Here is a 13,463-nt window from a genome sequence, read left to right on the forward strand (position 1 = left end):
ACCTGAAATTTCTGGGTTGTCACCCTTCCAAATGCATGAGGCTTGTAGCCGGTATACTTATATACATTAAGGTTCAGTTAAGACTTATTTTGCTGTATTCATTGGAACTCTTGTAAAATAATCTTCTATAATGTTAGTTAGAGAAAGTTTTCAGCATTAGATAAATATAAGTGATACTTGTAGATCAGCTTACACATACAGTGAACTATGTTGTTGTACAACTTCATTAAGAATAATCATTATGTATTAATTTCAGTCTTATTTCATAACTTCTTTTGGTTCACTTTCAACCTGTAGTAGGAAACGGTGTCATCTGTAATCCTCCTTCAGCAAGCATTAACATGAAAGCTGGTATTATGCAAATTGTGTGTTAATTATGTCAATGGAGTGTGTGTTTGTGTAAAAATTGTGTACATGTTACATCATGCTTCATGTGATATATTATTTCAAGGTACAAATTAATTGGTATACACAGGAGACATATGTTTTTCATATTTTGGGGGTTTTTGATTTGTTCATGCCTGGAACTTCTGTACTGTTTCTGAACACTACACAGAAATATAGTCCAAATGTAATTCCTATTCATATGTTCCTGTGTTTCCCATGAGAACATATGTTCCTGTGTTTCCCATGAGAACATATGTTCCTATGTTTCCCATGAGAACATATGTTGTAATAGTTCAAGTGTACATCTTTCTTTCAACAATTACCTAGTGAGGCCAAAATAAATAATGTCTGCTTCCTGTTACCCTACCTACCCTATTTATTTGTGCCTATCCTAAATATTTTATGGCCATTTAGGCTAAAGCACCATTAAAGTCTAGATCGTCTTTACATTAACTCTATGTAAAATGTCTTTGAAAAATAAAATAATTTCTTAAACTAGCTCATTTTTTCTTACTAGTGGCAAGAAACAGATCCATTATTTCTTTTAGTCTGACCCTTGTGCACACAGGCATACACAGTCAAGTCCTGACTGCAGTTAAACTTATTTCTTCTTTGCAAATTGGTTTGCCTAGGTAAAATTATACATTAATATTACAAGAACATAAGAGAAGTGAAACTTTATTGCATAAGTAATAAACAGAAAAAAAGTATTTAAAAAATAATAATAAACATAACAAGTTTGTACCAAAAATACATCATGACAAGTACTGGATACATATAAATAAATATATAAATGAAAATGAAAACTCCAGATTTAGTTATTTAGAAACTTTTATATTTGTATTACTGTAAAGGTGGACATTTTGACGCGAGGGAATTTTAGATGTTTGCAACAACAACATACCTGCAAGGATAACCAGGCTGAGGAAGTTGCCTTGTCTTATTTGGTTAAGATGTTAAGTACCACTCCATATAAAATTCAGACAGTGCCTAATGTAGAGGTCATTCATGGTATAAAAAAAACCCCACTGAACAGATGATGCTTTTTTGGTGTAGGGGCAACTCTTTTACTGTACCTGTGTAAAATGATGTTTTGGGGCCAAATGCTACCTGCCCTTTGATATGAGGGGTTCCTCGTTATTCATTTAAGACCAATGGGTGGCCTTGGGCTGACATTTTCATCCTAGTGGGGTTGTTATTTTCTTTTTGACATATATACCATACCTAGTAACATAGTGCTTTCTGTATTCAGATCTGTACTTCTGAGAAAACCATTTACCTCCCACTAAAATCAACCAAATTAAACAGAATCAAGAACGGTCTTTTGCAATGTGCCAATATCATACACAATCTATATAATTTTTACCTCAAAAGTGCAAGAACCAAATGACAAACTAAGACTAGTTTTGTATGTGGTCTGTAACAATTACTGAGTTAACAATAAAATTGAATTTGATGGGTTTTTGACATACATGAGCTCCCGTCTGGTTTTTATAAAGACTACTATGAGAGTCAAGACATCTGACCATGAAATTATCACCCATGAGATACATTTCACCCAACAAATAGTGAAAATAATGTCCAACAAAAAAAAAGGGACTATATATATTACATTGTACGATATTTGTTATAGAAACTTAGTGTTGGTGATTCTTTGGTTCAGAGGGATATTTCCAGCTTAAATTTTGTCACTTTTCCAGGGAAATGTGAAAAAATATTATTCTTTAAAGTTGTATTTTATAAAACCAGTTAGAAATTATCTCTTCTTACAAAGCAACTCTGAGAAAAAAATTCTGGATTGTTTATTTAAATTTATCTAATACACCCATATATATAGGTGAATTTACCCAACATCATAATGAAACAAGTGTTGCAAGAAGGACAGCTCTTACATTTACTTAAAGTCTTATCATTACTCTGAACCCGAGAGGAAGGTGTAACATACCCCAAATGTTTTATTATTTGTTGGGTACCAATTTTCATTGTTTTCATGGGTTTAGCAAACCATGGAAATTAATACCTTCCCCAAAAGGAAATTTTCCATTTTTTTCCTACAATAGGTTGTCAAAACAATAAATTCAAAAATCTATAAACTGTCATTTTCCCCCTTCACTATAAAAATTGGTACCCACAAATAAAATTACTTTCATTGTAATAAAACAAAAGAAAAGCTTCTAATCATAACATTTTTGGTATAGTGTTCATTTTTTTCTTCATTTCCTCTGTCATGTCATCATCATCATCTCTCTCTCTCATTCCCTCGCTGTGTTGATGTTTACCGAGGATTTCTAACATTGCTTTAGATTCCGTATCATTTAACACACTCTTCTGTTTCTATCAAAAAAAGAAAAAGAGTTTTTTATTGGAAAATATTAATATTATTTATATTAAGGTACTTTATATAAATCATTTCCTAACAAACCATAACTGCTAGGAGTAAGCTAACAGAGTAACCTTTTGACTGAATTTGGGCAATGAATTATTTCTCTGTGCTGGGATCACAAATTTGGTCAATGAATTATCTCTCCTTGCAGGGATCAAATACTGTCAACCAATTTATTTTCACAAAAAAATCTATTTCTTTAATTTTGCAAGCAAGAAAAAGTGGCAAAATATGATTCATGCTTGGAAAGCCTTCATATTTTTATTTTTGATTACTTGTTTAAAATTTTATAGTAAACAGAAATTAACATGTGGCTTTTCATAAAACTCCTGTTCATGGGATATATAAATTATAAGAAATGTACTACATGTATAGAATAAAAAAAATTTGGGAGATAAGAAATGACACTAAGATATAATAGAAACTATTGAATACCTCTTAAGAGCAGATAGATTTGAATGAATAATTTCATCATGTAGACCTATAAAACAGTTGTGTTACTTTGTATGTATTATTTTAGTTACTTTGTTGTGTTTGTCTGTTTTCCATGTCTGGTCTTTGTCCCTGGATTACATTCTTCTGATTTCCACTAGAATCTTGGTTCCCTTGATAACTCTTTCGTAAAAACAATTCTAGGCTATAAATCTAAGGCATGAAAAAGATCCCACAGATTTAAATTATTGTAAAACAATTTTAGCAGTATACAAATTCTGCAACTGTTTTAACCATGAAATATCTAACCTCTTCATCTTCCTCGTCACTATCATCTTTCTTTGGTTCAGGACCTAATGCCCATACCTCCACTAGCTCCACTGTAAAATCTGGTGATTTTGACAGCTGTGGGCTTCCATATGTTGTACATCTGGGTTGTGCTTTACTGTGACCATTGTTGAAACTCTGGTCTATCCAGAACCCAAAGTAGTTAAATTGTCCTCCCATTCCCTATGATGATAGATAAACAGTTAATTACAGCTCTGCCTTATAACCAAACAGAAGCTTATGATTTATGATTCATGCATTTCTTACATTTTTTCTATTGAAAATCCTTCAGCAGGCCTCATTGAAACTATTCAAAAATAAATGTGCAAATGAAAGTTGTCCACTGGAGATATTAACACTTAAAATTTAGTTACATTATACTACAGAAAAGAAAGGGAAAATTTCCTGCCAAAGTTTTTACAAGCTGTTGTATAAACAGCCAAAAAAATATTTCACAATATATATAGCAGATCCAAGGAAATGCACAAAGAAAGAGTTGTTTTCAGGATGTAACTGATGTATTTATACAGTTTCTTTGTTAATCTTGAGATATTATAAATCACATCCTGTCTGGTTTTTAGGCAGACCCATACTAAAAAAAATTAGAATATGAAAATGAACACTTTCTGTGAGTAATTCAGATTGGTTGTACTCAGAATTAATCATGCAATATTAATTTGGTAAAAAGTACTTTCATATTTTATTTCTTTTTCAAAAGAATAAACTTATAAATACAAATACATTAGAACGTGTTAACTATATATTTTTTGTTTGATTATTTTTGTTATGCAAATACTGTGAAACCTGTCCCTTCTACCCATCCCCATCAGAGACTGAAAAACCTGTCCCTGTTTATTCAGGAGTTGTTTGGTTTAGTCAGGTTCAAGTTGTATTGAAATTGATGTGAACAGACTTTATATGATTTTAAAAAGTTTCTGGTTTAATCAGAATTTGGTATGATCTTAAAAAGTATTGAGTTTACTCAGAATTAAAACAGGATTCACTATAGTATAAATGTACCAGCCCGTTAGGTAACGTTTCCTGTCCCTGGTTCAGGTACATGAAGTTGTCATTGTATCCTGTCGTTGTAAAAACACCATACTGTGGAGCTAGAGTAAACAGAAAACAGTCCTCAGATCCTGCAAAGGAAAAAAAAATGGGTCAAAGACAAAATGGCACAACTTCGTAAAAAAGGAAGTAGATATCCAACAGGCCTGTAATCTGAACCCATGATATGGGAATTGTACCTAATGTTGGATTCCAAATACTAGTATCAAGAGACTACAATTAGTATATTTTCCCCTACAGCAAAACCAACAATCACATACTATAACTGGATTTTTGGCCAAATATGTGCCTTAAGTTTGTATTGTGCTGTTTACCACAAGTTTTTTACTGTCATATCAAGTGTAGTACAGAACAGAGGGTGATTTTCTGATGTTGATGGCATAACTTTTATGAAAAAGAAAAAAGGACTTTGCATGTACAAATGAATATTGTAGATTTAATTAGTGTTCATAAAAAATGTTTAAAATACTTATTAAGACCCTGTGACTGGGACCTCTGTATGACCTCTAAAATCAATGTTTTACCTCAGAAGTTAAATCATTTGAAATTGATTACAGAATGTGTAAAAAGGTTTAACAATACAGACGGACAGACAGACAGATGGCAGTATGTGTCAAAGGTGAGCAGGCTGATAATGATACTAATTCTAAATACACTAAAAACTTGCTATATTTGTCATATTTTTTTTCACTTTTTTCCAACAAATGCACAAAAAAATTCCTGCAGAAACAAGTGCTTGTACAACATTCTAAAAATCTGTAAAATTTAGTACCAATCAATATGTACATTTGACAGAATCTTAAAAATAGCTATTTCCATTATCTAAAAGGTCAAAATAATCTTGTGGCAAATGTACCATAAAACTTGGGTCTTGATTCCCATCCTTGACTAGCAAATCCTCCAAAGATATAGCCATCTTTGTCCTTCACAACTATCAATGTTGGTCCCTTGTTTACAGTATGTCTGACAAGCTGAGTAAAGCTATCACCATTTATAGCATTACAAAACAACAATCTCCATTCTGTAGTCAGGTGCTTTGGTAAGTTATAATTATTAAGAAACACTAAAGCATGTTTATCTAACAAAGTTGACACAGGTAGGGATTTGGCCTGAGTTATCACTGGAACATGTATAGATGAACACAAAACCTCTTTTCTGGATAATTCCTGTAAAATAGTGATGAGTGATACAGAAAAAAAATGGGTCCTTGCCATAAACAGGAAGTAGAAGTGTGGCAGACCTGATGTGGCACAATATGGGACCCCATACTGAAGTTATGTACCAAATATCTAGTGGCTGTAATTTATACTTGCTGAGAAAAATGTTCTGAAAATATTTTCCCTGCCCGCCCAATTGACATGCACTTTTCTATAAACCGATTTGCAATAGCTCAACCTAGCCAAAAACGATTTGAGAGACTGGTGTAATTTCTCCTATTTTACCATCAAAACTAAATGGATAAAGAGCAGTTTGCCATTTAAAATGATTTCATTAATGAACACTCCAGGAGTAAATAACTGTCAAAAAGCATAGTTCTTTAATTTTCCAAATAGAGTTTTCTTAAATGTCTGTGATGAAGTAGTGTGGTCATTTGAAAAGAGATACAAATATCAATTTCATGCACATTGAATGAAAATATATTTTTAGACTGAAAAATCCTTGACATACATGGCGTATGTATGTGAACTTTGCATAACACTTAAAAAGACTAGAACTTATAGTAAGATGATTGGATCAGGCCAAAAAAATAACAGTTTTGTTTCCTGCTACCAGCAAGAAAAAAATAAACTAGGATAGGAAGGGTAGCAGGAAACCGACATATTTTTTGTTTGGCCTTACCAATTTTGAGTAAATTTAAGAAACCCATGAAACCATCCATGATTAACGTATTGGCTGAAATATATTTTCAGCTTTTTTGTTTGTTCTTTTTGAAATATTTTACTTCATAATTTAATTTCAGAAGAAACAAGCTTTCTGATTGGATAATAAATTTTATCTATTGTCTTATACCAAATTTTGTTATGTGTTTATGATATCATCAACCTATTTTTCATGATTTACTTGTTATATTTTGATACTAAAATTAAATTATAAGTAATGCCTGTTATATTTTTTGGTCTGTTTGAAATAACCTCAATGCTTGTGGTGCACACTTGAAGATAACCTGCAGTATGCACCTCATGACTGAGGTTATTTCTTTATAGACCCAAAATCATAACAATCATTTCTTAACTGAATATCCATGTAAACATACTCCATGGAAATCTATCTAGAGGAAGCTGGCGCAATCAGTGCACCTATTGTGCATGTTTGAATCTGGGTTGCAAATTTACAGTTTTTTTGTGTTTTTTTTTTTATTTGCTTCTTTTATATTAATTATTTGTGTTTCCTTGATTTTTTTTTATCTTTTCTCTTGAATCATAATGACTATATTATTTCTATTTTACATAACGTCAATGTTAAATTATTAAGCAAACAAACAAAGAGATCACCTCCTGTAGACTAAATACATTAGTAAACACGACATCCATTATCCAGATTAACATTGAAGTCCTCGTCAGCCATTCCTCAATATCTATCACAGTATAACTTATATCTTTAGGTACACATAGTTTTGGAATCTCAGCTCTCTTACTTAAACCTGAAACATAAAAATATGTCAAGAGTTGTAATTTAAGTAATTGAAAATGTGAAAAAAAAACAAACTTGCTGTATTGATCTTCATTTTTCTTAAAGAGATTCAAGATGAAATCTAGTAACAGAAGATATTTCTGATGTAGTGTAAAAAACTTGCTGGACCAACTTAGAAAACAAAGATTAAAATTAAATGATATCAGGTGACAAAGAGACAGGTCTGATAATTAAATAAGAAAAAAAGATCCAAGATTATAGGCTTGAAAGAAAGTGTTGAAATCTTAACCTATGTTTAGGTAAAATTGGCCTTTTTTACAATACTTTTTTCATAGATTTTTAGCATTTTTTTCATTGAAAACAATCAATTATTGGAAAATACCTTTAGCATAAAGCTCAAAGAATAATCCTAAAGTGAATCTTTGAACACCATTTTCTTTATAGTCTGTAGTCTGCCATAGTTTCCATTGTGGTAGATGCTCAATTATCTGATCAAAACCTTGCACAAGTTCTTGTACAGTCTAGAAAAACAGTACATGTATATTATTTGTTGATTCTACATGTATATGTAAATTCTCAGAAAATACAGAAACAAAACACACACGAATACAATACTAAAAAAGTTTGATTTTTATAAACAACAGTTCATGAAGAATTCCTATTCTGTGTCACTGTTGTTCTTATCGTAAGATATGCACCTAGCTATGCAGTAATATTTTGAAAATGAAGGCACAGAAAATTTCATTAATCATAGAGCTTAAGTTCTAATCAACATTTTTTCAAATAGATAAATGTAATAGTGGCTCAATGATAAAATTGAACCTACCTGGTATAAATTCTGTGCTGAAACAACTTCTCCCTCTGGACTACTAAGATTAAATAAAAAATGAGACTTGTCTGTTACTGTCCCTCTTAAACAACCTTCTACAAAAGCCTCAAATGTAAACTGGGAAAAGGGTAAGTGTCCTTTCACTTTCTCTTTCTGACAATGTGTTAAATAGCCAAAAATCTTTTGTGTCAAAACGGATGGAAGAAACTGCACCAATTTCTGAAAATCACAGATCCAAGTAGAAACATTAAATACACAAGCATAAAAAAATAGATATTTATATTGTTAAGGGCTTAAGATTAGCATTTAAATAAATTCTAACAAAATCAAATAAATTCATGAACATATATCAGCATGTAGATTAATTTCACGAGTGAATTCTTGCACGTTGATTTGATTAAAAGTTAATTGAACTGAACTGTATAGCAAAACAGAGTATTTGTTTGACACATGTGTACATGTACAAGTATCATTAAATGCTAGACAAAATATTTCCATTTGGACACATACGTGTACATGCACAAGTATCATGAAATGCTAGACAAAATATTTCCATCTTTTTTCTGTTTTAAGAGATTTCCATGTATTACCTTGGTAAGAATAAAACAAAACATAAGTACAGATACATGTTCATTTTGGATGCAAATATTTAAAAACTTAGAATTAGCAAACCAGTTTTAGGTGGTACAGTGGATTAATCACATACCTGTTAATTACATAAAAACTCAAAGAACAAAAACATTTCCCATCTTATCCATGTGAAAAATCCTCTTATTTGCATGACATAAGGCCAAAAATGAGAAAATTCCTCTTAATTGCATAATTTTTTCAAAATTTACTCAAAAATATACCTAAATGGGTAAAACAACAATACATTGTCAGTGAAATACCTAATTTATTTTCACAACAATATTTTCTCTTCATTTTGACTAGACACTAAAGCAGGAATCTAATAAGACATGAGGAAAGAATACACCCCACTTAAACATTGAAAATATCAGGTCTTTTCCCTTGAAATTACAAGTTCTGCTAATTGCATACATTTTTGAGACAAATAGATTATGTGATTAACAGGAATCTACTATATAAGTAGTTCAATCTAACAAGTTGGAAAAAATACGAAGTTAATAATAATACAAAATAATTACCGCAACACTTGGCTCCATAATTTAAATTATACTAAATGTATGGATATATCACAAAGACTGAGAGGGATTAAATGTAAAAAGAGTGAATGTTAATGTAGCTATGTACATCAGGACTGTCAATAATCAAGAAATTAATGATATTTGCTGAGGCATAACTTTACTCATACATATTTATTTTCTGCATATCAAAGTAACTGTCTACATGTACATGTTCTTTTAATGTGTAATAGGAGAGCATGTTTTGACTAAAAAAATATATATACCATCTCCACAAAGGATCGAACCCCAGTGGGTGACATGCCAGTGAGAATCTGATTTAAATAAGATTTAATATTTTAGTGAAGCCAATTTTTAATTCTACCTACTATCATGCCACAAATCCGTCATCTCAAGAGTCTTTATACAAATGTAGCATGAATGACTCTCAACACAACTAGCTTAATAGCTATCCAAACATCTGGCTTTTTTTGGTCTTTTTCAAGCTGGGTGCCAAGTCAGGGGTGGGGGATTGTGGCAGGATGACCTACCTGCATAGTAGTAAATAGTGGATTTAAATAGGCACTTAATTGTATATGCTAAAGGATTAATATTTCTTTAGTTCAATCAGTTTGTCACTGGCTTGTCATCAAGAGCATCTAGGGTTCCGTCCTACTAGAGAAGCTACATTGTATAATTTTGTGAGTTCCATCTAATTCCAGCTGAATGTCCTAACAACAGCTATTAAAATCAAGTATTAAAAGGGATCAGTTTGGTTTTCTAGATGTTAACATATGTACATATAAATCCATTTATCCTAGAAGGGATCATGGTCAGTGGGCAGCCAAATCTGTAAATTAAGTTTTGGACATTGAATAAGACTGACTCTGAAGGTGGGTATACAATGTATCTCTAAATATTAAACAATCTATTAATTTTGAACATCAATTTATCTAAAGCTGAATATAACAAGAATGGGAATGGTGAATATGTCAGAGAGATAACAGTCCCACTGGGATGTAAAATGTCACTGGGTCTGCAATGAATGACAAGGAAACCCTCCCACCACAGGGCAGGCTGCAGCTGGCCCCAAAACATTATACACAGGTACAGCGAAATAACTGCCCCTATATACATGTACTCCAGCAACTTAGAAGTAAACTGAAAGTGAAAACAAACAATACATACTGAGGCCAGAAATTCCTCACTTATGGACAGGCACAAATATGTGATAATTGAATGTTTTTGTTTTTTCTTTCGCAGGACACATAATTTGATTGGAGTAATTAAAGTCTCAAACTAATTTTTCATATTGTTTCTTGCCATTAAGTCTACATGAACTATAGTTAGGGAGTTCTTTTTAAGTCGTAATTTCAGTACTTAATATTCGCATGTGATTTGCTTAAATATGTAGTTTTAAACCATGTTAGGCTGCAGATCCTTGCCATGTTTACCGCCATAGCGTCATAGTTCTAGCTTCATTTGAGATAAAAATTACCTCTTTAGTATCATACACACGTGTTCTACATGTGATTCTTACTTGTATGAGAATGGGAAGTTTACATGAAATGATCGGTTAGCTTTGAACATTACCCAGTTTCCGATTCAGGCACTGAGACTCATTACAAGACTATACAGGTCATATACATTAGCATGCCCCGATATTTATGAATGTTCATTGAAAGCTGCTTAATCTAGTGACTAAACTGCTTCCTTGGTCAATACCTTTAGGTTACAGACCACCAATTCAACCAATGAGCATTTGGAACGTACGCAAAAATAGTCCTATGCAGAAATTACCCCTGTTCCTCATAGTGCTGTGAAAAAAGTTCTCATCTTATTTAAAAAATTTAAACAGTTTCTGAAAGGAAAAACATTTCTGTACATTTTATAGGTGCATTTTGCTTCTTGTGATGTGAAGCCTAATCTCCATAATGATTTTTAAATATACCCCTATCTTGTGAAAACACTGGGATTTCCCATGCTATTTATAGACCCTTCACTTCCGGTGACCAGTATTGCACTGCAAGTCTGCTAACCCCACATGCCATTCTGAGGATTGTGAGCTGACATATGTAGAATCATGCTGATATATAGTCCTCTGCAGGTTAAAGTTAAGGTAAAGTCCAGAGAAGCCATTGAATATTGTGAAATTAGCATAGAAGCCTATGGAAAGTGGAATAAGTGGTTTTTAGCCTTAAGCTGAAGCCATGGCAAAATGAAAAGTTTCTTGAAATAGCTTTAAACTACTTGAAGATCTTGTTAACTTTGCCATGAGAGGAAAACACTACAAAAATCCTTCAAAATATGCATTTTTTTAAGTTATAGGTCCAAATTATGGAAAATTGGTCTTTTTGGCTGATTTTTATGTCTTATCTTGTAAAAAGTGTAGAAAATTTAGTAAAAATATCAAATATTAAACTTTGATGGCTATATTTACCTAAATATGGTGGTAATAAGCACTTGAAATCAAGTTTTGTGTAGATTTGAGCAAAAATTAGGTTAGAAATGAGGAAAAACTCACTTTCATTACTGCGGTTAAGGCCATATCAGCATTCCCCTATGGTAACATGGAAAATCCATTATTGAGTACTTTTTTTGCTTTAGGTGCCCTTTACTGGTCATGTTTTAATGTGAAAACACTGTATTTACAAATTTAAAGCCAAATATATCACCTTCTGTGAAAATTTAAAGATTTAGGATTTTTGACATGTGATCAAGAAAAAGGGGGAGGCATGTCAGAAATAAATTTTTAAAAATAGACCAATTTCTCAGAAAATGATTACTTTTAAAACTATTTCTTCATTAATATTGTTAAAAAACAAGTTGTGATTGATATTTTTTATTTGAAAAGTCAGAAAAAGTTCTTTGTAAATATTTAATGCATTTAAGTATGGTAGAATATTGTCACTTTTTTGCTCGCACAACTTGGTTACCCTATATTTAAAAATCAAATATTTAAAAAAAGTGCTTGTCACATTTCACTGAAACTTTGCAAATGCATTCAGTATGTGTGTAGGAAGATACCTGTATAGTTATTTATTTTTTCTAAGACAAAAAGTGACTCTTTAGGTTACAGACCACCAATTCAACCAATGAGCATTTGGAACGTACGCAAAAATAGTCCTACGCAGATATTACCCCTGTTCCTCATAGTGCTGTGAAAAAAGTTCTCATCTTATTTAAAAAATTTAAACAGTTTCTGGAAGGAAAAACATTTCTGTACATTTTATAGGTGCATTTTGCTTCTTGTGATGTGAAGCCTAATCTCCATAATGATTTTTAAATATATCCCTATCTTGTGAAAACACTGGGATTTCCCATGCTATTTATAGACCCTTCACTTCCAGTGACCAGTATTGCACTGCAAGTCTGCTAACCCCATATGCCATTCTGAGGATTGTGAGCTGACATATGTAGAATCATGCTGATATATAGTCCTCTGCAGGTTAAAGTTAAGGTAAAGTCCAGAGAAGCCATTGAATATTGTGAAATTAGCATAGAAGCCTATGGAAAGTGGAATTACTGGTTTTTAGCCATAAGCGACCCAAAGATCACTACAACGTACCTTTTTTAAAAATGTCTATGCATGTTTTTTGCTTATATTAGAACAGGAAGTTTACATTAAAAGATAAAATGATCGGTTAGTATTGAATTTATGTAATATTACCCAGTTTCCGATTCAAACACAATATTCGTTACAATTGATTATCAAAAGGTCATATATATTATCAGTAGACCGACATCTATATATATAGCCATTGCCAGTTGTTTACTCTTGTTCCGGATGATTGAAAATATTCGGGTCTTATCAGTTACAAAAGAATACGCAAGGGAACCCAGATTTAAGCAGAAGTCACCCAAGTTTTGGAGCATGTCACATTTTAATCCCTATTGGGATTCAGTCTCCGGAGCTATTTTCTGATTTGGCCACCCAAAAAGGGATTAATTGCATTTGTACCATTTCGGATGTTGAAAGTAAGAGTGACTTTGAAGACTTCAGTCTTTAATTTTTATTTGATCCTGAATTTATTCAACAAGCACCTACTATGCAGATTGGCTAGAAAAAATATTAATGACATCATAAAAAAGGGAATAGAGGAACTTTTAATATTTTTTAGACTTGAAGTCATTAACGGGTATACCTTGTTGATTAATAGATTGTAATGTTTCGATATGTATAGTTGTTCTGATTCAGTAAACCTCTGGTTCGTACCATCCTTACTTTCCCCACCGCCCATGATCTGAGTAAGTAGGACAGAAGTATAAATCTAGATGAATA

The 13,463-nt window shown here is 32.1% G+C and overlaps 1 protein-coding gene across 1 annotated transcript; it reads right to left on the reverse strand.

Annotated features, from left to right (window-relative positions):
• Nucleotides 1–1,049: 1,049 nt before the first annotated feature.
• LOC148617973 (MTOR-associated protein MEAK7-like) lies at nucleotides 1,050–13,463 on the reverse strand. Its single transcript, XM_088585666.1, has 8 exons — nucleotides 13,327–13,463; nucleotides 8,055–8,276; nucleotides 7,611–7,749; nucleotides 7,090–7,238; nucleotides 5,454–5,763; nucleotides 4,550–4,668; nucleotides 3,512–3,712; nucleotides 1,050–2,721 (listed from the first exon to the last, which is right to left on the reverse strand). The coding sequence occupies exons 1-8, from the start codon at nucleotides 13,420–13,422 to the stop codon at nucleotides 2,566–2,568; spliced, it is 1,392 nt and encodes a 463-aa protein (XP_088441792.1). The 5' UTR covers nucleotides 13,423–13,463; the 3' UTR covers nucleotides 1,050–2,565.

Source organism: Perna viridis, chromosome 5, assembly GCF_037379345.1.
Source record: "Perna viridis isolate PV_CMFRI_1.1 ecotype Kerala chromosome 5, ASM3737934v1, whole genome shotgun sequence".
Lineage (NCBI taxonomy): Eukaryota > Metazoa > Mollusca > Bivalvia > Mytilida > Mytilidae > Perna > Perna viridis.

Excerpts from the sequence above, each read along its gene's own strand:
- LOC148617973 (XM_088585666.1), bottom strand. The coding sequence starts at position 13,422 with ATGGGCGGTGGGGAAAGTAAGGATGGTACGAACCAGAGGTTTACTGAA. Across the intron at positions 4,669-5,453 it reads ATCAAGACCCAAGTTTTATG|GATCTGAGGACTGTTTTCTG; the intron begins GTACATTTGCCA and ends TTTCCTTTGCAG. Across the intron at positions 3,713-4,549 it reads AAACGTTACCTAACGGGCTG|GGAATGGGAGGACAATTTAA; the intron begins GTACATTTATAC and ends CTATCATCATAG.